Genomic DNA, 23,578 nt, shown 5'->3' on the forward strand with positions numbered 1-23,578 from the left:
ATGAATAATCAGGCAAAGTATAAGTCTAAAATTTATTTTGCACACAAATTTCAGCCCTGACTTTTGTTTTTGAGTGCAGATTGAAGAACGAATTATTTCTTGGCTACAATAATCCTCTAAAGAGTATCAGATTATAATTTTTCTTCATATTTTTAGTCGGTACTCTAATAGAATAGCTCCCTTTTTCTGTTCTGACATACAAATATTCTTTTGATTGTCAAAATATTTATGTTATTTATCTGTCCTTGTTTTATTTCCTAGGAACCCGAAATCATGGTAGTCTGAAGACCAGGGATGTGACTCTACCTCATTTGGCATCCCACTGGGCCGGATCTGTTATTCACTGAAAATGCCCTGCTGCTAAGACTATATAAGCACCTTCTCTCTAAGCCCAGGAACTGTGGTGGATGAGGTGGATGCGTGAAATTGTTAAGGGTTGGTTTTAAGGGATAGAATCAGGTCGAGGTCAGGCCGTCCAAATCAAGGATGGGTACAAAGACACGTAAACAGATGGTAAAATAAAGGACTTTGTCTTCTAAGCTATCATGTGTCACCTTTGCATCCATCCCAACCATGAAGAATTTTCTGGCTGGGCCTGGTGGCTCACGCCTGTAATCCCAGCACTTTGAGAGGCCAGGAGTTCAAGACCAGTCTGGCCAACATGGTGAAACCCTGTCTCTACTAAAAATACAAGAAATTAGCCGGGCATGGTGGCGTACACCTGTAATCCCAGCTCCTCAGGAGGCTGAGACAGGAGAATTGCTTGAACCCGGGAGGCAGAGGTTGTAGTGAGCCGAGATTGCGCCACTACACTCCCGCCTGGGAAACAGAGTGAGACTCCATCTCAAAAAAAAAAAAAAAAAAAAAAAATTTCCTACTTCCTGTAGAATTAAAATAAAATAATTACTGATAGGATAAAGATACCTTGCAACTCACCCAGCCTCCTGGGTATAATACTCCCAGTTATAAGTTGTGCTGATAGATATATATTAAATCTTTTTTTGAACAATGCTTATGTTTTATATAGTTAATTGCTATAAGTCTGTAACTAAAACCAAGATTATAGTAGCTTAATGCATAGAAGTTTAAAAATAAGTCAATTTTGTAACCTCTCCTTTGGCTTTTGTTTGTTCACTTTCTACTTAAAAGAAAAAACAATTTTAAGGGATGAATGCCTGTCCATGTCCGTTCCTATCTAGCCTAGAGCAATTAATTGGCTGTAAGTCTTGTTGACTGTAAGTCCCTTGGCCATAGGGAGTCCCACTGACTGACAAGATGGACCTGGGGCAGGCAGCCATGTCACCCAGGCAGTGCTATGGAACAAAATTACAATTGGTGGCCATTAATGTTGTCTCTGGCAAATCTTGGCCAGAAGGGGGAGAATGTAAACTAAAAATAAAACTCAAACGCCTCGCCACCCACCCTGCAACCATCTGAATGGACTCCCCCCTCGGCCAGAGCACTCTAAAATTTAACCTGAAAGGCTGCTGCAGGTCATGATGGGAAGTGGGGGTCCGACATGCCTCATTATATCCCTCCAGTGTTAACATCAGCACAAACCTAAGTCTGATAAGGAACATTTACAATCTATTTTCTCTGAAGCCTTCATCTTCATGATAAAACCTAGGTCTCCAAAACCCCTTATCTTAACCCAAACATTCCTTTCTACTGATAATTACTCTTTCAACCAATTGCCAATCGGAATATGTTTAAATCTAACTACGGCCTGGAAGCCCCTGGCCCTGCCTTTGAGTGGTCCCGCTCTTCCAGATCCAACCATTGTAAATCCTGCACGTACCGATTGATGTATTACATCTCCCTAAAATGTACAAAGCAAGCTGTACTGCGACCACTTTGGGCACGTGTCCTCAGGACCTCCTGAGGCTGTATCATGGGTGCATCCTTAACCTTGGCAAAATAAACTTTCTAAATTGATTGAGACTCGTCTCAGATAATTTTTGGTTTACACAGCTTACACCTAGTGGGGGTAGTTTAAGAGACACTTAGGATACATTAAGTTGTTTAATCCTCATAGCAACTCTTAAAGGAAGTTGGAAGCTAAGAGATTTGCCCAAAGTGGTAAAGCCAAACCAGGTGTGGTTTAAGAGGGAGGTCCTGGCACTGAGGTAGAAGTCTCAGTTTTCTGCTGCCACCTTCCAGAGAGCCAAGAGAACCCACTCTTGCCTTCCAAGGAATGTGCCCAAAAGTTAGAAGAGTTGGGAAGGTGACTACAGTATGCATCCATGAAGAGCTCTCTGGGATCTAATCATGTCTCAGCTTTGCCACTCATTAGCTTTGTAACCTTGGGCCAGTTACTGAGTCTCTCTGACCATAAGTTTTCTCATCTTGTTTAAGAGAATAAGAACGCTGTACTGAGCTTCCATTGTTTTTTTCTGAGTGACACCCAGTTCCACTTCTGCTAACAGTGCCCAAATTTTGCTTTCCCTATTCCCAGTTGGGAGAAATAGGGGTGTGGGAGGCATGTTACTCTAGCTAGCCAGTGACATGCTCTCTGGAAATTAATCTTCAGTGGGATAACCCAAAGATTAAATTGCACTGGAGCTCATTCATCTAGAAGAAGCCCTGACAAAAATGTTGCTGGTTTTTGCTCCTCAGACAAGGAGCCTTCTCCGCTCCTGACTAGTTATTTTATGACGAGTTCTGCTTCTCCTTCATTCTGTGAGCTCCCACCACAACCTGCCCCACCAAATCGAATAATTTCCTTTTTGCTTAAGTTCATTAGAGCCAGTTTTTATTGCTTACAACAACAAACAACAACAACAACAAACAACAACAACAACAACAACAACCCCTAATTGATCCAAACACCTACCTTGCAATGCTGTAAAAATTAAATGATACGAAGTGTGTCAAGTGCTTAGGCCAGTTCTGGCAGCAGTGCAAGCAGTCAGTAAGTGGTGACAGTTGTCTGTAAGTCACCACTCGGGGCAGGGCACAAGGAGGGAGAGGGGAGCTTGTTATCGGTGTGCATTCCACTGAGAAAAACCTTCCCCCAAGAGATAGAAGGACAAACAGAAGGGAGGGAAGTCCAGGCTATGATATGCTCGTTTATTCCAAATGTCTTTATTGAAACAGAATGATAGAGCAAGAAATAATGAGGTCTGGGTGGATGTCTTTGGGCGCAGGATGGAGCCCAGACCCAGTGGTTACAGTGTGGAGCGCTCTCCCTGTCCCCTGACTCTGGCCAAGGAAGTGAATGCAAAGCAGCAGGGAGGAGGCAGGGTGGGGACGGCCCTCTGAGCTCTCCGCGATGGCTGGCGTGAGGTGCCTCTGAGCCTTCTGGGCAGCCCTGCCTTCCCTACTCAGTCTTCCCGATCTTCTTGCCACCTTTCTGTGTGGGCCAGCCTCCCGCCAGGGTACTCAGAGGCCGCTCAGAGGGCAGGGTTGGGGGTGGCAAGCAGCGGGACGTGGTCACAGCGGGTAGGGGGTGGCTGCCGCAGCAGGGAAGGCCGGCGACACAGCTCCCCGTCCCGGAGCACCTCGGGCAGGAGCTTGCGCTTGGTCTCCGGGAGCAGCATAATGCTGAGAATGCAGAGGAGGGCGCAGGCCGCCAGCACCACGTGCTGCAGGAAGGCTCCATGGCCCATGTGGAGGCGCTGGGCCGGGCCGCTCAGTCCTCCAAGCGCCCCTAGAGCCATGATCAGGCCCAGGCCACGGCCCCTGGGGGGAGACAGAGGAGGAGCTCAGCCCACAGCTGTAGCCTTGCTGGGCCCTTCTCCCGCAGCCCCCCTCCTCCAGCCCGCAGGCCCTGTCCTCAGGGGTGGGGTGGGGGAGCGGGAGGCGGAGGGGCCCGGCTCTGCCCCTGGGGGCACCCCTGCTCTCACCGGACAGTGGTGGGGATGACCTCAGCAGCAAGGAGGGTGCTGAGGATGGCGGCAGCTTGGGAGGAGAAGAGCCCAAGGACAGAGAAAGTGGTGATGGCAGCCTCGTTCAGATCTGCAGGAGCAAGAGGGATGATATGAATGCAGGTGGGGAGGTCAAGGCTGGCCTAGTCCCGGGTGTCATCCCCTTGGCTCTCTGTTCCCATGGCTGTAGCTGGGCAGGCTCTGGGCATTCAGTAATTGACTGGGAGAGCAGATGGGGCTGTGGGGCCAGGTGGAGGCTCGTGGAAGAGCTGGGCAGGGTCTGGGGCTTGTCTTGGGAGGCCTGTGCCAGAAGAAATGGCTGTGCCTGTCTGAAGCACCTCTGTTGGGGTTCCCTTGTTGAGCCCACACTGTGGGGAAGGTAGGATGCTCACAATCCCACAGGCCCAGCAGGACCAGGGAAGCAATGCCGGTAAGGGTCATGGAGAGAAGAAGGATGCCCCGGCGGCCAAATCGGTCCACGGTGACCCCCAGGAAGACACAGGCCAGGGCTGCGGTGCCGCTGGCCAGCAGAGAGCACAGGTAGAAGTCCGATGGGCTCCCTCCTCCTCCCACAGGCTGGTAGCAGTGGCGAATGGCATGGGCAATGAAGCTGTGAGAAGGGGTGGGGAAGCAAAGAACAGAGTCTGAATCCCCTCCCGCAGCCTTCCACAGTGCTGATGGTCCTCCGCAGGGGTCCTCGGGCCTTCCCACCCAGCCAGCCCCCGTTCCAGCTACTGGCCAGACACCCAGGCTCACTTGGTGAAGCCCAGGATAAGCAGATTTTTCCAGATGTTGCGGTAGTTGAGGAGGGAAGCGAAGGAAAAGGAGGATGTTGCAGGGAGAGGGCAGGTATTCTCCAGGTCTTTGGGAGAGAGAGAGGAGCTGTCAGAAGAAAACCCTGAGATCCCAGGATCCTCCCACATGGGTGGTGGGGACCCTGGGAGAAGGTGGCACAGCTACAACCATGCAGAGGGCACCATCATGTGTGCAAGTGAGGCAACACTCACAGGGATCCCTGTCTCTTACCCTGCAGGGCCTCCTGGGCCTCCTCCCCCAGCATCTGCCCATGGGGCCGGTTTCGCTCAGCCAGGATCCTCAGCACAGACTGAGCCTCCTCAATCTGCCGCTTCACTATCAGCCACCGTGCGGACTCCAGGAACAAACCAGGCCAGCTGGGGGCAGGGGGGAAGGGGTATACTGTGAGGCCTCCCTTCTCCTGATCTAGGGGTGGGAAATGTGCACCTCTGAGGGACTGGGGCTGGGGTAGGCCTGGACCAGGGGTAGTTGGAGAAGAGGAGGGGTCTCCGGGCTAGGGCTGGTTTGGAGGCAGAGATGGGAATTGCCAGATGACAGGTGAAGGGTAATACTGACCCATAAAACAGGAAGAGGATGCAGGGAGCGGTGATCATTCGCTGTAGGAATCGCCAATCCTTAGAGACAAGGGCCAGGCCCAGGAACAGGAAGTGCCCTCCCACCCCCACCAACTCCCCTGCCAGGGCCACCCGAAGCCTCTGGGTTGGGTCGCACAGCTCCAGGCCTGGAGATACAGCAGGGGTGGAGAGAGGAGAGGGAGGCCAGGGAGGAAGAAGGCATAAGAGAGAAGAGGAAAGAGGGAGGGAGGAGGACAGAGAGAGAGGTCAGACCCAGAGTGGAGGCTGCAGCCATTGCCTCCCTTGCTAACCTCTGGGTGGCAAGGACTGGGGAGATTGTTCAGCCCTCTCTCCTCTCCTGCTCAAACCTAGGAGGGCTCTAGGGCCAGAGTCCCGGGTGAGTGTTCAACATTTCCAATTTATAGGCCCTTTCCCATCAGGCCTCTTATTTGACCTTCACATCAACCCTTGTCCAAGGTCACACAGCTAGGGACAATCCTTGTCCCTGGACTTACTGCTGTCAGGGGAATAGCACCTTATTCCCCGGCAGCAGTAAGTCCAGGACAAAGACTTTAAAGATTGTCGGGAGGGGGAGATAGGTGTAGAGAGAAGCAAGAGCCCTGGATTCTTCAAGGGGGCCTGGGCAGAAAGATAGCTGAGATTCTAGGCAGCTGAAATGTGGCCTAGGGGGCAGTGAGGATGGCCTGGCGATGCAGGCAGGTAGGCATGAGACCCAAGGGAGAGAATTCTGGGAGGGTGCCACTTACGCATCAGGTAGACACCCAGGTCAACACCGGCAAGCAGAAAGCCCAAGAGGAATCGGAGGGCCATGACACCTGTGGAGGAGCCTGCAGCAGCCCCTCCTACTCCACAGGGGCCCACCAGCCCCAAGGTCAGCAGCACAATCCCGCGCCGGCCAAATCTAGAAAGTGGGAAGGGCTTCTGGTCACCCAGACTCTCTGGTGGTGGGAAAGTTGCTGGGTAAGACCCAGCTGCACACTTCAGAGCTAGAGGTATGAGAATGAAGTTCTGGGAGCAAGAGTTGGACAGAGGCTTGAGAAGATGGGGAGGGATGGGGACCATGGGTGGGTGATGCCTGGCTACTGGGCACTGGGGTGTGGTTGTGGTTCTTTAAGAGGTGGGAACATTGACTCTTGGGCTATTGGTCAGAGATTAGGGCACTTGTCAATGGATGTGACATCACTCAACAGAGGGGATGGGATATTGCTTAGGGGATTTGGGACCATTCATCCTTAGGAACAGAGCTAATGGTCAGTGGGCCTGGAGCTTATCTTGCTCAGACTGTTCAGAGGAGATGTGGGAGGGGGGTTCATTGATATACGGAGTTGGAACTATTAACCTGTGGAGGGGAGGCCATTGGCCACTTGTGCATGAGGATACTACTGGTCAGTGAAGGTAAAGCCAATGATATTAGGGGACTGAGTAATTGATTTTTGGAGATGAGGCCATTGGTCCATGGAGGTGGGACATTGGTCTATTACTACATTAAGAATGGTCAGGCTGGGCGCAGTGGCTCACACCTGTAATCCCAGCACTTTGGGAGGCCGAGGCTGGCAGATCACGAGGTCAGGAGTTCAAGACCAGCCTGACAAATATGGTGAAACCCCATCCTTACTAAAAATACAAAAATTAGCCAGGTGTGGTGGCGCGTGCCTGTAGTCTCAGCTACTCGGGAGGCGGAGGCAGGAGAATCGCTTGAACCCGGGAGGCAGAGGTTGCAGTGAGCTGAGATTATGCCACTGCACTCCAGCCTGGGCAACAGAGCGAGACTCCATCTCAAAAAGAAAGAAAAAAGAAAAAAAAGAAAGAAAAAAGAAAGATCAGTGGGGACATAGACACGGGTCTATTAATCCATAGGGTAGGACTGTTGATCAGTGGGATGAATCTATTAATCCATGGGAATAATCAGTAAGGATAAGGTCACAGACCAGGGGAGATGAGACTATTGGTAAGTGATTATGGTCACTAACTATGAGTTAGTGAAGACATGGTTACTGATTCTTGGAGGCTGGGCTATTGATCTTTGGGGATAAGACCATTGATCTATGGAGATGAAGATAGGGAGCCTCTGGTCATTGGAAAAGGGGCACCAATCTCTGGGAGTTAGGCTATTGATCTAATGGGGTGGGGCATTTTTCCATGAGGATGGGCTTATTGGTTAATGTGCTGAAGGCTACAGATTTTAGGAGACCAAATTATTGATCTTTGGGGATGAAACCATTGTTCCATAGGAATGAGGCTACTGGCCTGTGGCAATGAGGCCACTGATGCATAGGGATGGGCTATTGACCTGTAGGTTTCAGATCATTGGCCCATAGAGGTGTGTGACTATTGGGCAGTGAGGATGGGTATTGATTTTAAGGAACTGGACTACTGAATGTTGGGATGGCTTTGATCCACAGAAGTTGAGTTATTAATCCACTTGGATGGAACTGTGGATCAATGGGGCTGAGTCTAATCGGAAGTTTAGTGCAGTGAGAGCATCTGGTCAGTGGTGAAGGTGACCAGAATCAGAGACGAGATTTTTGATCTGTGGGAAGAGTTATTGGTTGCTGGGATTGGGTTGTTGATCTCTGGAGGTGAAGCTACTGACTCATGGAAACGGGGATTTCGGTGAGAGGATCTCAAAGCCCTGAGGATCCATGAGGGTGTGACTTCTAATCTATGGGCTATTCACCTACAGAGGGTTGGGTCATTTGGTGGCAGGCATGGGACTGTGGGTTATTGGGTCTGAGGATATTGTCTTTGGAGATAGTTAGTTGACTTGTAGGGGAGGGGTCGCTGGTCAGAAATGGGGTAATTTGTTTGTGAAGTTGAACTATTGATCAGTGGGAATGGAGCTGTTGGTGTTTAGGAATTAACATATTGATCTTCAGGAATGAGGTCACTGAGATGGAGCTAACAGTCCATGTGGGCTGTTAGTGGGGATGAGACTATTCTCTTTGGAGATGAGGCCATTGATTCACGGATAGGGGGCCACTAATTAGTGGGAATGGGACTAATAGTCCATAGAGGTCGAGTCATTCCCTTGCGCGGAAGAGGTAGGGAAGGTGTATTTCTTGATGGGGAGTGAAGTTGAGACATGGATAGACCATTGAATAGAAGTCCAGAGAAGACTGCAGAGTCCAGCGAATCGTCTTCGACCTCCTGTAAACGCCCGCTGCTTGGGTTAGCTTCCCTAGCACCCCCTCCTTTCTACCAGCCCTGCCCCCACGACAGCCCTCACCTGTCTGCGGGGTAACCCAGGAACAGGTAGCCGGAGGCAAAGCCCAAGATGAAGAGGATCTGCTCCAGGATCACCTGCCAGCCCAGGTCACACACCAGATCCCACTGGGGATGTGAGAAGGGTGCAGCGGGCGTGAGGCCCCGCCCTCGCCGCTCTCTGCCCGCCCCCAGACCCGCGGCCCGCCTGGCCGCCTCACCTGGCCGATGGCGTTGGTGGTGAGCACAGGAAGGCCATTATAGTCCCAATCCTTGAGGCAATGGTTGAAGTCCGGCGGGGCGAAGCCGCTGCACGAGGGGTCGGTACTGGTGGCGACACGGCTGGCGGCGCTGGCTGCTAGGGCAGCGCTGGCGACGCTGACGCCGCTGGCATTGGGAGGCTGCTCCCAGCCAGAGGCATTAGGGGGGAAGGCCCCGTAGTGGCAATGCAGCGGGGGCGCCAGCGTGAAGATGGGGTCCGAGGCCATGCCCAGAGCCACGAAGAGCACCGGCAGGCAGCAGAGGCCGAGCTGCAGCTGCTGGCCGCCGCCCAGCGCCCCCACCTGGGCGAGCAGCGCCTCAAAGCTGAGGGGGCCTGGGGGCACGGCCAGCGACAGGCTGCTGCCCAGTCCGTCGCCGCCCGCGTCTCCCTCCCCCTCCCGCTCGCGCTCCCGCTCACCCTGCAGCTGCTCCGTGGGCACCGCATCTCCGAGGGTCCCGACCTGCTGTTGGGGGGCAGGGGGTGGCAGGAGAAGGGTGAAGCGGAGGAAACCGCAGAGCAAGGGCAGGGGGCGGGTGGGAGGGAGGGCTAGGAAGGCAGTCAGGGGCGGGGGATGCGCAGGAGGAAAATGCCAGGCGCTCCGCGGGGGCGGGGGTGCTGGGAGAGGATGGCGTCGCCACCTGGGGCTCGGGCACTTACTCCGTTGGAGGTGGGGGTGATCTCTACAGTGTTGTCGATTTTGCCGCCGCCCCCGCCATTGGGCTCGGGGGTCCCGGTGGCCACCCGGGGAGCCAGCTTGCCGACCGCAGGGCCCCTGCCGGCCCGCGCCGAAAGGATGCGCTGTCCTCTGGCTCAGTTGCGCGCCGGCTGCCCGGACGCAGACAGCTCGAAGAGATCCCGCTCTGCAGCTCTGCAGCCGCGGGCGCCTCCTTGGTCTCTGCGATCTCTGCGCTGCTTTCCCCTCCCCTTCCTCTAGACTCTCCTCCCCTTCCCACGTCAGCAGAACCTTCGGTCCAGACTCTTCGTCAGAGAGAGGAAGGGGGGCCAGGGCCCAGGGGAGGGAGGGAAGGGGGGCTCTGTCGTCTCTTTCCTGGGTCTGCGGGCCATTGCGGTAAAAAAGAAAAAAAGCTGAAGGATAGTAGCTAGTCCAGGCAGATGCCAGAGATTCTTCCTCTGCTTCCAATCATTTGCCATCATTCATTCATTCATTCATTCACCCATTCACTAATCAGTAAAATTTAAGTGTCCACTACGTTCCAGGACTTGCACTAGACTTTAAGGATAACAGGGTGGACAAGTTCCACTTTGGAGACCTTTACTCCAGGGAGACAGACATGTAAACTGGCTATTACAGTACAACTTATGCATATGGAAGACTGTCTTGGCCCTGTATCAGCCCTAGCTTCAGTCCTCTACAAGGAGACCACTTTCTTGGGTTTCATCACTCCCATCCTGTTTGAATCTCCATTTCTCAACAGCATTTGGCACTGTGGACCCCTCTTCCTCTAAACACTCTCTTCCTTTGCTGCTGAGTCTCTCCTGCTCCCCTTTTCTCCATTGCAGAAATCGTCTTCCAGCTCATGGCATTGGTGCTGAGCATGGGCAGGCCATTATCCTCCCGGTTCTTGAGGCAATGATTGAAGTCCAGCGGGGTGACGCAACTGCAGGAGGGGTCTGTATTGGTAGTGATGAGGCTGTGGTGCTGGCTTCTAGGGCCATTCCTGTCTGTATCATTTAGACACCATCGTTCAGTGTCTGGAATCCTCACAGACTTAGTCCTAGGCCCTCCTCTCATCTCACACTGTCTCCACCTTGGGATCTTACCTATGCCCACAGCTTCAATCACCACCCACACAAACAATACAAACCTGACGCCCAGACTGACATCTCCAGCTTCCACCTCTGTTCTGAGCTCCAGACCTATGAAGCCACCTCTTATTTGACCTTCACCTTGGATGATTCACAGGGACCTCAAACTCAATATGTTCAAGACCAAATTTTTGCTTTTCCCCCATAACTTGGTTGGCTTCCACTGCTTTTTTCTGCAGTGAATGGCACCCTCAACATCGCATTGTGGCCAAATGCTCAGGCAACAACCTTTAGAGCTTTCTCTTCCTTATCCATGTTGAATCCTTTACAAAATTCTGCCCATTTTACTTCCTATATATTCTCAGACATCCCACATCTCTCCATCTCTACCACTATTAGTCAAGCGACCTGTTGCAAAGACCACTTTAGCCCCCTAATTCCTAACTGGTGTTCAGCATCCGCTTTGTTTATACCTCCTTACCACCCATATGTCATTTATAGTCAGATAGAATGATCTTTTCAAAATACAGATCTGATCATGTATCTTTCCTGCTAACCAGCCTTCAGTGGTGTTTCCTCACTTGTCACAGTGAATATTAAAAATCTAGATACCTCATACATGGTTCTACATGCCTGGTCACATGCTGTCTGTAGTTCCGTTTCACTTCTTTCCCCAAACTCTCTGCACTCCAGCCACAGACCTTCTTCTAGTTTTCCCAGTGCCATGAGGCCTTTGAACAAGCTGGTTCCTGCACCTAAAAAGCTTCTTAGTCACATTTTTCTCATCATTTAGCTCTCAGCTCAAACATCTTTGCTACACAGGAGTCTTCCCTAACCTCTAGAATTGCTACTCACAGTGTGGTTCATGGACCAGCAGCATACCTGGGGGCTTGTTAGAAATGCAGAATCCAAGCCTCACCCAGACCCTTGAATCATAATCTGTATTTTAACCAGATCTCCAGGCATAGGTATTATACATTAAAGGTAGAGACACACATCTCTAAGAGATTTGTTACCTGATAGGTACTTTATTCTCTAATCCTAGGTAAGGGCTAGAAAGCAGTGTTCTATCATTGTCAGCCAGGAAATCTTTCCCCCTTCTCTCCACTGAACCACACTTTTAACTTGTCTCTGTTCAGAAATTTTCCACATATGGGAAACTCTTTTCTTCAGACAGGGTCTCACTGTCTTACCCAGGCTGGAGTGCAGTGGCTTGATCACAGCTCACTGCAGTCTCCACCAACCCAGCTCAAGCAATCCTCCTACCTCAGCCTCCTGAATAGCTGGGACTACATGCATGTGCCACCACACTTGGCTAATTTTTTGATGTTTTGTTGAGACAGGGTCTCACTGTGTGGCCCAGGCCTCATACTCCTGAGTTCAAGCCATACTCCGGCCTCAGCCTCCCGAAGTGCTGGCATTACAGGTGCGAGTCACTGCTTCCCTCCGAAACATTTCTTTGCTAATGCATCAAGCAGCCTCCTACCACTTCCCCTCTCCCAACTCATTTCAGCATCTCTTCAGGTTTTACTATGGTGCTGTATAGCCAATATTCCTTGGGGATTTATTGTCTGCATCCTTGTGTCTGTCCTGGAATAATAATCACTTAATTTATACATTGTGGGGCTGTTCACATGCATTTTCTTGTTAGGTCCTCACAATAACCCTGTAAGACCATTATGATCATGCTAATATTGAAGATGAAACCAGGACTTCAGAGGGACTGGCATGATTTACCCATGGATGCACAAGTACATGGCAGATCAGAGACTTGAATTGAAACCTCTAATTCCAGGCTAATCTCTTGAAATTCTGTTTGGAAGATGATGGACGATAGACTTCAACACATAGGGGTGAATTTTGTTGGCCCCAGAATCTGACAGTGCATTTTTCTTTGAGAGTCAGATGAGAAAGGAACCTAAAGGGGAGGAGGCAAATGTGCAGGGGTGCCAACAGACTATGATTATGCCCCCAATCCAGTCATCATGCCATGGTAATATCTTGGGAAAGCAGAACTGAAGCAATTGATTTGTAGCTTGGATGTTTTCCCTTGTGGTAAATGGCTAGCGTGATCTATCTAAGCCATGGTCTTATCAATTTCACCAAAGTCCTGAAGACTGACCTTTCAACACATTGCATTCATCTGCAACCGCGGATCCTCCAGAAAATGGTTTGTCCAGAAGGATGATGAGCAGGTCATCCTGAGATGATCTACCTGGGAAGCCAAGTGAAAAGGCCTATACCCTCTTGGTGTCACCTAAGGAAGAGGGTGCCTAGACTGGCCAGCAGCAGTCTCCAGTTGGCCAGAGCTATCCTGTGGTGCAAAGCTGAGGCTGGGCCTTTAGTTGGGGTGGCCTCTCCAGGATGGCACATTTCAAGGCCCTTATGTGGTCAGCTTCTCTCCACATTGACACCTCTCTAATGACATCATATGACAATGAAGTCTTGGAGGAAGGCCCTCAGGTCAGTCATCGGCATCTGCCTTCTGGGAACACTAGTCCTCAGACTCTCCTCCTCTGGGTTTCAGTTCAGATCTCACCTCCCAACCATCCTGTCTAAAGTCTCCTTCACTGCCCTCTCCCCTCATCTACTTAGTTTCTTCACATCATCCTGCCGACTTTCATCACCAGCAAATGTCGAATCTATGGCAGGTTTATGTTTTTATTTATGTATTTTAACTGACTTATTTGTGTATCCCACTAGAACAATACATTCACAATATACTTGCAGAACTGTGCCTGGCGCATCATGGGAGCAGAGAACTTGTCCAGTGAATAGTTGTTGAAGAAAGGAGTAAAATCTCCCCCAAACCCTAAAGGCATCCTTTTCGTAGTGTGCGTCCCATAGGTATGGCTGCTGAGCACCAGGGCTGCTCACCATGCTCCCAAGAAGCAGAGTCAGGGAGGCAGACAGCAGGGTTTATTGAGGTGCACACCCATGTCTGAGCCTCAGCTCTCTCCGCCTTCTGTGGGGAGAAGCCCTCTGGTCTTTCCGAGAACCTTCAAATTCTGGACAGTTTGTGTCTTGCCCGCACTCTCAGCTAACAGTGCAGTGCTGATCTTCTAGAGCCAAGAAACAGGAAAAGAGAGAGGCTCTATGTGGCCCCAGGTTTCTGCCACCTGACTTTTCACGGCCAGTCTTCCAGAGGTGGGTGGCAGTGCAGTGACCTCCACCCTAGGCTGAGGAGAGAAGGATCCAGTTCCTCACTGCCCCAGAGCCTAGCACCTGCTCCTGACAAAGCAGGGAATAATATTAAATATAAATAATTTATACAAAATGGCTTGTACAAAAAGCTGTAGGTTAGGGGGAGAACACACCTCTGTGAGAGGTTGAGATGAGCAGAAAGGGCAGGAAAGGGGAAAGATACCCCCATTTCTCCTAGTCCCTTAACAAAGCCCTCCAGCCACCCAAGGCCTAAAGGGGGGCTTTGGCAGGCAGGGGAGGAGCAGAGCTGTGCCAAAGGACCTTCATGGAGCCAGGCTAGTGAGCAGGGTAGTGAATTGCAGGGCCTGCCCTGCCAGTTCTGTTACACACTGCACCATCTCTTGGATGGCAGGGCTGGATGGGTAGCCCAGGGCAGCTCCCTTGACAGCCAGCACAGTGGCCCGCAATGCCTGGCCCAGTGCTGTACCTGCAGCCCTGACCTGTGCTCTCAGAGGGGCAGAGGCTGCCAGCCGGCCCAGGGTGTCCCCAACAAACACCAGGCGATGAGCAGCCACCACCACCCTCTTGCTGTGGGGCACGAAAAGACGCGGGGGCTGATTAGCCTGGGTACTGGACATCAGGGCTGCCACGGCTGCCTGCAGGGCCGAGTAGTGGCTCTGGCATTGCCCAGCATAGAAGTACAGGAACTGTAGATCTCCGGTGGACAGAACCAGTGGCTCCCCTGGGGACAGGGCCTCCTGAAGGGCAAGAGGAGTGGTCAGAGAGAACATTCTCATGAGTGCCATTTCCTCCCTCACTTCTTTTCTCCTTCCTCTCTTTCTTCCCAAGGGCGATCCTTTTAGCTCTTACCTCTGCCCATCGGAAAGTTTAGATTCTAGAGAGAGCAGCAGTGAAGCACCCACACTTGATATCAGATAGGTCTGGATTCAAACAACCTCAAACTTGATTTCAGACAAGGCTTTGAACTTGGTTTCCTTAACTCTAAAACAGGGAGTCTAGGACTGCACTGTCCAATATAAACATAATGTGAACCACATGTGAAATTTTAGATGTGTTAGTAGCCACATTAAAAGTGGTAAAAAAAAAAAAAAACCCTAATATATTTTATCTAACTCCAAATATAAAAATGTTATAATTTCAACATATAATCAACATGAAAATTATTGAGATTTTTCCCATACTGAGTCTGTAAAATCCAGGGTGCATTTTATATTTGCAGCATATTTCAATTTGAACTAGGCATATCTTGAGTGCTCAATAGCCATATGTAGCTAGTGGCTACTGTACTAGATAGTGCAGTTCTAGTATGTACCTCATGAGGCTGCAGTGAAGGTCAATTGAGATAATATACAGAAAGGGCTTAGCACAGTGCATTTCACACTGTGAGCACCAGATGCGTGTTAACTGTGGCTGTGATTAATACTAACACGTGCAGTGTGCCTAGCACAGGGTCTGGCACTTGGTAAATACCTGATAAATGGTAGCTATTGTGTTGCGACCATTCTACGCAGGGTTGAGGAAACCACCTCACTTTCTGAGGCCTGGAGAGATTAACTGACGGCTTCAAAGCCCCTGGCTTCTCAGTAGTGAAGCTGGGATTAGAAGCCAGGTCTCTTAGGAGCCCAGGAATTCACAGTTGGAAGGAGGCTCAGAAGTCCCCAGGCCCAGCTCTGACCCCACAACTCAGAAACTTTCTGCTCTCCTGGCTGCTTGATTTTCTGACTCCTCTCCAACACATTCTTTCCCCTCTTTCTGAATTCCTAACATCCTCTTCCAAGGTCCAGTTCCTTCCTGTAGATTTCTAACTTGCCTCCGCTCTGTCCCTGGTTCCTGTGAACTCTCACTCCATCCTAACCTATTTCCTTCCACGGTTGATGGCTCAGTTCTTCTCCCAAGTCCCCATTCCTCCCTCCCCGGCCCCCTTCTCTAGCACCATTCCCGCCAGGGTCACCTGTGGCGCCGGCATCCCCCTCTCGGGCAGTTCAGGATCCCCTGTGCAGGCCTGATCCGGGGGCCTAGATCCCTGAGCTTTGTCCATGCCCTGCAGGAGGGGATCAGGTCTCAGTGTCGGGGTGGGGGAGCAGGACGGGGTGGCCTCTGTGGCCTTTCTGCCCCTTCCCGGACCCCCTTCCTTCCGAAGGACACTCCTGTTATCAGAGGTTGTAGTCCCTTGACTCCAGAGAGCTCTGGTGGCCCCAGGCTGGGTCTAGGAGGAACAGTGTGGCACTGGTACAAGTGTTGTGGCCAAGTACTGGGGTCCCAGGCTGCAGGGTAGAGGGAAGGGGGACAGAAGGGAGGCAGGGAGACTCTGCCTCTGTGCCCTAGGTCTCCACACCCCTCCCCTTGGTCCCTCTGGGGTCCCTCCTGGTGGGGCTGCCAAGGGGCGCTCACCTTCAGGTGGACATAGTCATACTCCTCGGCCATCGGAATGCCCTCGTACTCATTGTGGTGTCCTGCTGGGTCATCCTCCATCTCCCTGCCCTCTGGATCCCCCTCGACCTTGGGGCCTCCATAACCAGGCAGGCGGGGTGGGGGTGGGGGCAGAGGCCGGTCCTGGATGCTGCCCTTCCGGCCTGGGGCAGGAGAGGGCACTGGGGAGGGGCTGGGGGCCTCAGGGACAGGCAGGGCAGGCAGAGGGCGGCGGGACAGGCTCTCAGCTGAGGGGAGCCGGGGCCTGTGTGGGGGTGGGGGGCTTCTGGCCAGAAGCTGGGCCAGGGTGTCCTGGTCATGGGAGGCCAAGGCTCCAGGGGGCTCTGGAGAAGGGGGAGCCTCTGGCCCCAGCAGAGGCACATCATAGATCCCCTCATCAGTGCCCCCGCCCTCTCCGTCTGCCAGCAGTTCCTCGGGTGCTTCATACAAATTGAGTAAGGCTGACGCTCGTTTCAGGTTGGAGGGGGCAGCATAGATGGGGGGCCCCGGCTCCCGGCCTCCTTCCCACTCCAGATCTGGTTCCAGCTCTGCAGGTGGCTTTGGGGTCAGAGGCACATCATAAGGAGCATCATCCTCTCCAGGGGGCTGCGGGGCAACCCGGGTCAGAGGGTGGGAAAAGGAGGCAGGGCAGTCATAGGGGCCACTGGAGGGCACCCGGAGGGCGGTGGGGGGCACATCGTAGACCTGCGGAGAGGAGTGGTCAGTCATCTGTCAGCTCAGCGATGAACCCTCCCTTGGGGCCATTTGTCTCCCACCCAACATACACAGGGACCTCTAGCCCTCACCTCCAAGGCATCTCTGGGAGCAGCCAGCTGGGTCCCACTAGCTCTGGGGATCTTGTAGATGAGGTCAGGAGAGGGTGGGCAAGGTCCAGCTGGAGGTCCTGAGGTTGGACAGGGCCGAGCTGGGGGCGGCACCACATACACCTGAGGGATCAAATAGATGGGGGGTCAGGAGGAACGGAGGGGGCGGTGATCAGATAATGTCTGAGTGCGAGGAGCTTAGAGACCTTCTAACTCTCCCTGTACCGAGAGGGCCACAGCTCAGAAAGGTTGGTAGACAGGTTTCGTCCAGCGCAGAGCAGTGAAGAGCTGTGGCCTCAGGGCTCTTCCTGCCCACCTGCTGCAGGCCCTGGGTGGGGCTAGTTGGGGAGGAATGGGGCTCTTCTGGCTTGGGGTTGGGGAGGCTCCCACTCTCACCTCCTGGTCCTCATTGCTGTGATCTGGGGCTGGATATGGTGAGCCAGGCTGGGCTGGGGACGCAGGAGAGAGGCTGGGCTTGGGTGCTGGGCCAGCAGGCAAGAGCTTCACCCTGTTGGCGGGCACAATGCCCTGCTGGCCGTGTAGGGAGCAGAGGCACCAGCCGTCCAGTCCAGCGCCCTCTCTCTGCAGGACCCGTAGGACATCCCCTCGGCGGAAGGACAGCTCCTGGGGGGACTCAGCGGTGTTGTCATACAGTGCCCGGGCCAGCTGGGCCTGGTGGGGGAGGTGGGAGTAGGGAGAAGGGTCTTCAGACCCCTTTCAGGTCACGTCACCCCTGCTTAGAACCCTTCGGAGCTCCGCATTTCCCTCAAGCTAAAAAACCTGAACTCTGGATGCAGCTTTCTGCCTGGGCCCTAGCTTCTCTCCAGCTTCACCGCTTGCATTCTCTCTCTTCCTTTCAGTTCCTTCAACTAGACCAGCTCTCCTCAGAGAGGCTGATTCTTTACTCTTCTCCCCGCCCCATTCTCTGTTTGTCTCCACCTATTGTTTCCATCCTCGTATTTTATACTATTTGTCTATTTGCTTCTTTTGTATCGATTTCTTCCCTTATACTGTAAACCCTATGAACATAGGAACGGCTATATTTCTAGTCCTTGCAATAAGGCCTGACCTGGAATTGGTCATTACACATGTTGAATGAATTTCTTCCAAAACATATGAAGCCCTGCTACAGTCTCTCATAGACCTTCTCTCTGTTCCCAAGTCATTATCCCTCACTAGCAAAAGATTAGATTAAGCAGCCGCAGAGACCTCTCATTCTGAGAGACTGGGAGAGGCCTAGTCCAGACAGTGTGCCTAGGCATAATAAGAAAGAAAACAGAAACAAAGCAATTGTTTTGCTCTCAGTCTGAGCAAATAAGGTTCTACCAGAAGAGGCTGAGGTTACCATGGAGAAAAGTGTGTATTCTTGTGTGTGTCTCACCACTGCCTGGGATCCTTCCAGCAGGCATCATCATTTAGCAATGGGCCCTTCCATTGCAGGACAGAGTGTGTCTTTGTGCGTGTGTGTGAAGGGGGTTGGCAGGCCAACCAAAAGGAAACATGTATCATCCTGTTTCCAGTCCTGTCTGGTGGGGCTTATAAGCTTTTTCCATCAAGGGCCACAGGCTCAGGTAATAACTCACAGGTACCAAGTGCAAACAACGTTTCCAGACACTGTGCAAATCTTTGCATTAATCAACTCATCTCATTTAATTCTCACAACAACCTTACGAGGGAGGAACTGTCATTACCCCATTTTGGAAAGAAAACTGGAAGAGGGAGGTTAGTACTTTGTCTGATGCCATATCGCTGGCACAGCTTGTGGAGCATAATCTGAACCCTAAGCTGCTTGATCCCAGAGCCTGCGCTCTCAATCACTTGTGCTACTGCTTCTCCACAATTACAAATATAGGAATCTACTTAAAAGAAAGAGTAGTAACAGTGGCTGAGAGGGTCCCTAACTCAAAAGCAAGTCAAGCGCATAGGAAAGCCTTCTTATACCCTATTTCCCTTTGCTATAACCCTTCGCAGTGCTCTTGCTCCATGATGTCTTTTGGTAGAATCAAGCTAAAACCACTCAAAACATACAATTACATTCAGCTTCAGTTTTGATTGCTAAATGATGATGCTTGCTGGTAGGATCCCAGGCAGTGGTGACTTACATGTAGTGTTGGAGAGCAGCTAGTTAGGCATTACTAGCCAGGTAGCCAAACGGACTGACTAATTCAGCAAAAAAATCTCAAGTTAAAGATCTCAGGCAGGCTGCCACCAGACCCTAGGGAGAAGGATGCCCTGCTAGAGTCAGCAGGAGTGCATATTCCTCTTAGCTGATGTTTCCCTCTGGTGGTGAGGTTGTCCAGCCTCTCATGGCTGGGTGATTTTAACAACAAATTGACCCCTCTTCTTGCCTGATTCCCAACTCATCAAACCATTTTCTGATTATATTTTGGTTTCTAAAGGAAAGAAAAGAAACACAAAGAAACGTGCTAACCAGATGACACAAATTCCCGGTTAGTGCTGCACTTTTCTTTTTAGTTGTAAATTATAAATCAGTCTTTTGGATCTAGCCAGGGGATTAAAAGCACAGTTCTAGAGGCAGACCTGGGCTTGAGTCTTGGCTGTGTCTCTTTCTTTTAAAATTTTATTTAAAATATTTCTTTAGAGATCAGCTCTTGATCTGTGGTCCAGACTGGAGTGCAGTGGCACAATCATAACTCACTGTAACCTCGAATGCCTGGGTTCAGCCTCCTAAATACCTGGGATTACCATTGCGACCCACTGCTTGGAGGTCTGTCCCTTTCTTTTTCTTTTTTTTTTTGAGATGGAATCTCGCTCTGTCGCCCAGGCTGGAGTGCAGTGGTGCGATCTCGGCTCACTGCAAGCTCCGCCTCCCGGGTTCACGCCATTCTCCTGCCTCAGCCTCCCCGAGTAGCTGGGACTACAGGCGCCCGCCACCACGCCCAGCTAATTTTTTGTATTTTTAGTAGAGGCGGGTTTCACTGTGTTAGCCAGGATGGTCTCGATCTCCTGACCTCATGATCCGCCCGCCTCTGCCTCCCAAAGTGCTGGGATTACAGGCGTGAGCCACCGTGCCCGGCGAGGTCTGTCCCTTTCTAGCCAGGTTCCTTTGGGCAGATTGTTTAACCTTTCTGATTCTCAATTTCCTTCTTTGTAGAATTCCATATGCGCATATCCATTTTCAGATAATAACGATACTACCTTCATAGGGTAGTTGTGAGAGTTGCATGAGATAACGCATAAAGAAACTATGACAAAGCGTAGCACAGGGCCAGGTGCAGTAAATGCTCAATAAATAATAGCTGTTATTAGAATCCTGTGAGTTTGATTAGCATAAATGCCCCTGACCCCAAAAAGAAAAATCTACGTTCTTGGGACTACAAAGCTGACCAGCTGGTTTCTGAACCAGTATCTCTATGCCAGAGTACGCCCAGAGGTACTCTATCTCCAGAGGGCCTCCTTCCCCACTCTGAGCTAGGGTTTCCTGGCCATCGTTACAGATTGAGGGACTAAAAGGAATGTGGGGCCAGGTGCGGTGGCTCATGCCTGTAATCTCAGCACTTTGGAAGGCTGAGGCGGATGGATTGTTTGAGCCCAGGAGTTTGAGACCAGCCTGGGCAACATGGCAAAACCCCGCCTCTACAAAAAATACAAAAAGCTGATGTGGTGGTGCGTGCTTGTAGTCCCAGCTACTCAAGAGGCTGAGGTAGGTGGATCACCTGAGCCCAGGAGGTCAAGGCTGCAGTGAGCCGTGATTGTGCCACTGCACTCCAGCCTGGGTGACAGGGTGAGACCTTGTCTCAAAAAAAATAAAAATAAAAAAATAAAAAATGGAGTTTGGTCTGAGAAAGAACCAAACTTGAACCTGTCCTCAAAGGGTATGGGAGGACATTGGGTGGCTCTGTGCTTCTCTTTCCAGTCTCTCTCCGAGAGTCCCCACTGAGAAGGGAACAGAAAGCAGGTGACGGCCTCGCTTCCCTGGGAATCTTAGGCAGGACCTAGAAGAGGGTGGAAAGGGAACAAAGCTGCCTGGATTCAGACTGCATAGACTGTAGAACAGAAAGCAGAGGTGGGGCTGTAGAGCGCTCCTCCCGGTGTTAGGACTGAGTTCTGTCCAATGGAGCCAAGCCTCTGGGCCCTGCCATTGCAGGACAGTTGTTGATGGACTGATTGATGATGGGTGTGACCACTCCTGCTCTATCCCCCAGCAGCCCAGCTGACTGGTGAGGGAATGGCCAGCCTAATGTGGGTGGCAGAGAGCCTCTGTGCTCTCTGGGAGGCCTCCTCCCACTGTCCCATCATGCCAGCTGTCTCCTCCCTTTGTCCCGATCCTTGGAAAGTGGCCTGAGGCTGGCTGACATCACCTCCCCTCCTCCCTTTCTCCTTGCCTGATCTCCCTCCTTTGCTCTATCTCCCTTTTTTCCCTATCCCTCGTCTCGAGATGGGCCTCCTTGGGTCCTTCAGCCTCTCATTTTCCGTTTTCCGTGAGCCACTAGGTCCTTTCAGCCCCCTCCAAACCTTTTACTTGCCTCCCAATCATAAGCCTCTGCCAACCACCAGTGGCCATCTGTTCCCGCCCAAAAGGAGCAGATAGGACTCGGGCTACGCTTGCCCCCTCCCCTCCATTCAGGCGCAGCCTCTAGGAAGAAAAAGGAGAATGGGGAGGGGGCGGGGAAGAGGGGCGAGCCCTGAGCCAGGAGGAGCAGGGGATGAGGAGTGAGAGGGAGAAGGGAAACAAAAGTGAGAGGAGGGGGACACAGCCTCCTGGAGAAGAAAGGGACCAAGGAGAGAGACAAAGAGAGGGCAGAAATAACGTGACAGGAGCGCAGGGCAGGCCGTGGAGGTCTCTCCCCGGTAGCCTCCACTCCCTGGTGGACTCACCGACGTGGCAATGGCCATGGCTTTGGCCTCCCGCGCAGCCTGCCTCAGGCCAGGCTCGGTTTTGCTGACTTCAGCGGTGGCTGCCCCGCACCATGGTCCGCGGCCTCTAGCCCCCAGCTGTGGCGCCTGAGTCGTGGCCTCCGCCAAGGTTGGAGGAGGAGAAAGAAAACCCACAAAACTTCCCAAATGAGAGGCAGGCTAGCCAGGCAGGAGGAGGAGCGGGGCGGGCCGGGGCGTCGCTGCGGGACGGCATCCAAGGGCGCGCGCTGCGTGCTGTCCCCGCGGCCTCCCGGGCGCCACCGGCTCGGCCAGGCCCCGGGAGCTGCCCGCCCTAGGCCGCGGGGGCGCCCCGGGCTCGCAGGATCCGAAAATTCCCTTCCGGGGCCGGGGCGGGTGAGCAGGCGGGCGCTGGGCTGCGCTCGACGCCTCTCCAGGCCGCTCAGGAGAGCCTCGAGGGCTGGGAGAAGCCGCCGGGGCGGTTGGGCTGGACGAGCGAGTTTAGGGGCCAACCGTCTCCACCCGCCGGCCGCGCTGCAGAGCGGTGCTCCCAGGGCTGGGGTCTGCGGCGACCCCGCTGGGAGGAAGGGAGAGCGAGAACTGAGACGCTTGCCCCAAGTTGCCTGGAGCCAAAGGCCCCCGAGAGCGTGGCCGTGGGGCTGGGTCGCTGGAGTGGCCGCTTCTGCCCAGACACTCGCACCCCCGGCGGCGCGGCGGTTTTCACGCGCGCACTCACTCAGCGCGCCCGGGGGTCTGAGGTCGCCGCCACGGCGCCTCGCCCCGGGCAGCAGCAACCAGCACGTAGGCACCCCTGGAACAGGCGGGACGGCCTTCCCGAAGCGCGGCCTGCGCCCAGGCGGCGGAGGGGCCCAGCCCCCTTCCAGTCCTCGGCTCCAGGGCGCAGGGCCACGAGCTCCCGCTCCCACCCTCGGCCCCTGGCACCCGGCGCCGGCTCCGCCGCCCCCTCTCACACGCACCCTTGGCAGGGCCCCGCGGGGCGCCCCAGAGCTTGAGGGCAGCTCCCAGGTGTCTCTGGGAAGGGAAAGAAAGGCCACAAAGCAAAAGAAGGAGCAAAGAGAAGGCGAAGGAGGAGCAGGGGCCCGGGTCCTGTGGACTCGCCTGGGCTGGGAGTGGGGACACTGAGAGGGCTGCGAAGGCTCCGGGGGTCGCGCGTGGCCCGCAGGCTCACCCCTGGCCCGCGGCTGCCCTTCCCTCCCCTTCCTGGGCTCCTGGCCCCTCTCAGTGCTGTTCCTTTCTCCTCCCCTCAGGCCCTCTCCTCTCCGGCGCGGGGCTCCGTCCTGGGGATTAAGAGAAAGGAGGGAGGGGAAAGGGGAGGGGAAGGGAAGGGGCGGAGGAGAAAGAGGGACGATCCTTCCAAAGGCGGGTGTTGAGTTTCAGCTCAGGACCCTCGGGTCCGACTGCCTGTGGTACCCCCCACACCCCCCACCCCCGTCCCGCCCTGGCCCTGCCCCAGTCCCCGGCGCCTTCCTCCTCCGGACTCCGCTGCAGGCCTCGCTTGCGGTGGTCCGATCGGCTTTCTCCGGGAGCTTTCCTCTCCCCGCCACGCCCCCGTCTCCCCGGCCGTCCCCGCGCCTCTCGGCCTCCCTTTCATTAGCCCCACATCTGTCTTTCCCATGGGAGGGAGCGCGCGCCTTCCGCCCAGCGGGGCCCTTAGCAGAGCCTCTCCAATCCTCGGCGCCTCCCCTACACAGGGTTCGCTGGGCCGTTCTTGCGGGGCACAGGAGGGGAGTCTGGCGCTGGACATGGATTCTGGCCCTAGTGACAACATGAAGCAGGGCGTCTGGCCCCAGAGCTGCAGGCGGGCAGGTTGTGCGGCCTCTTACACTCCTCTGCCAG

The 23,578-nt window shown here is 53.4% G+C and overlaps 2 protein-coding genes across 6 annotated transcripts; both read right to left on the minus strand.

Annotated features, from left to right (window-relative positions):
- Nucleotides 1-3,055: 3,055 nt before the first annotated feature.
- On the minus strand, nt 3,056-9,626 carry SLC22A17 (solute carrier family 22 member 17). 3 transcript variants are annotated; one of them, XM_063793233.1, is made up of 10 exons: nt 9,378-9,626; nt 8,680-9,183; nt 8,484-8,587; nt 6,004-6,158; nt 5,238-5,403; nt 4,893-5,038; nt 4,623-4,728; nt 4,205-4,476; nt 3,846-3,957; nt 3,056-3,681 (listed from the first exon to the last, which is right to left on the minus strand). In XM_063793233.1, the coding sequence occupies exons 2-10, from the start codon at nt 8,944-8,946 to the stop codon at nt 3,393-3,395; spliced, it is 1,617 nt and encodes a 538-aa protein (XP_063649303.1). In that variant the 5' UTR covers nt 8,947-9,183; nt 9,378-9,626; the 3' UTR covers nt 3,056-3,392. The 3 variants fall into 3 exon arrangements, with proteins under 3 accessions (XP_063649303.1, XP_063649304.1, XP_016781376.1); XM_063793234.1 differs by having other exon boundaries at nt 4,259-4,476; nt 9,378-9,625; XM_016925887.4 differs by having other exon boundaries at nt 8,680-9,180; nt 9,378-9,528.
- Nucleotides 9,627-13,134: 3,508 nt separating this feature from the next.
- Nucleotides 13,135-21,808, minus strand: EFS (embryonal Fyn-associated substrate). Of its 3 annotated transcripts, XM_009427503.4 has the most exons (7): nt 21,725-21,808; nt 17,282-17,557; nt 16,868-17,008; nt 16,044-16,766; nt 15,604-15,693; nt 14,119-14,389; nt 13,135-13,666 (listed from the first exon to the last, which is right to left on the minus strand). In XM_009427503.4, the coding sequence occupies exons 1-7, from the start codon at nt 21,740-21,742 to the stop codon at nt 13,662-13,664; spliced, it is 1,524 nt and encodes a 507-aa protein (XP_009425778.1). In that variant the 5' UTR covers nt 21,743-21,808; the 3' UTR covers nt 13,135-13,661. The 3 variants fall into 3 exon arrangements, with proteins under 3 accessions (XP_009425778.1, XP_509854.2, XP_001162568.1); XM_509854.7 differs by lacking the exon at nt 13,135-13,666 and having other exon boundaries at nt 13,861-14,389; XM_001162568.6 differs by lacking the exons at nt 13,135-13,666; nt 17,282-17,557 and having other exon boundaries at nt 13,861-14,389; nt 21,725-21,806.
- Between the last annotated feature and the right edge of the window lie 1,770 nt (nt 21,809-23,578).

Source organism: Pan troglodytes, chromosome 15 (genome assembly GCF_028858775.2).
Source record: "Pan troglodytes isolate AG18354 chromosome 15, NHGRI_mPanTro3-v2.0_pri, whole genome shotgun sequence".
Taxonomy (NCBI): Eukaryota; Metazoa; Chordata; class Mammalia; order Primates; family Hominidae; genus Pan; species Pan troglodytes.

Coding starts and splice junctions, on each gene's coding strand:
- SLC22A17 (XM_063793233.1), bottom strand. CDS start 8,946: ATGGCCTCGGACCCCATCTTCACGCTGGCGCCCCCGCTGCATTGCCAC. Junction 4,729..4,892: donor GGCCCAGGAGGCCCTGCAGG/GTAAGAGACAGG, acceptor TCTCTCCCAAAG/ACCTGGAGAATACCTGCCCT. Junction 3,682..3,845: donor GTCATCCCCACCACTGTCCG/GTGAGAGCAGGG, acceptor GTCTCCCCCCAG/GGGCCGTGGCCTGGGCCTGA.
- EFS (XM_509854.7), bottom strand. Junction 17,009..17,281: donor ACAGCAATGAGGACCAGGAG/GTGAGAGTGGGA, acceptor TTGATCCCTCAG/GTGTATGTGGTGCCGCCCCC. Junction 16,767..16,867: donor CTCCCAGAGATGCCTTGGAG/GTGAGGGCTAGA, acceptor TCCTCTCCGCAG/GTCTACGATGTGCCCCCCAC.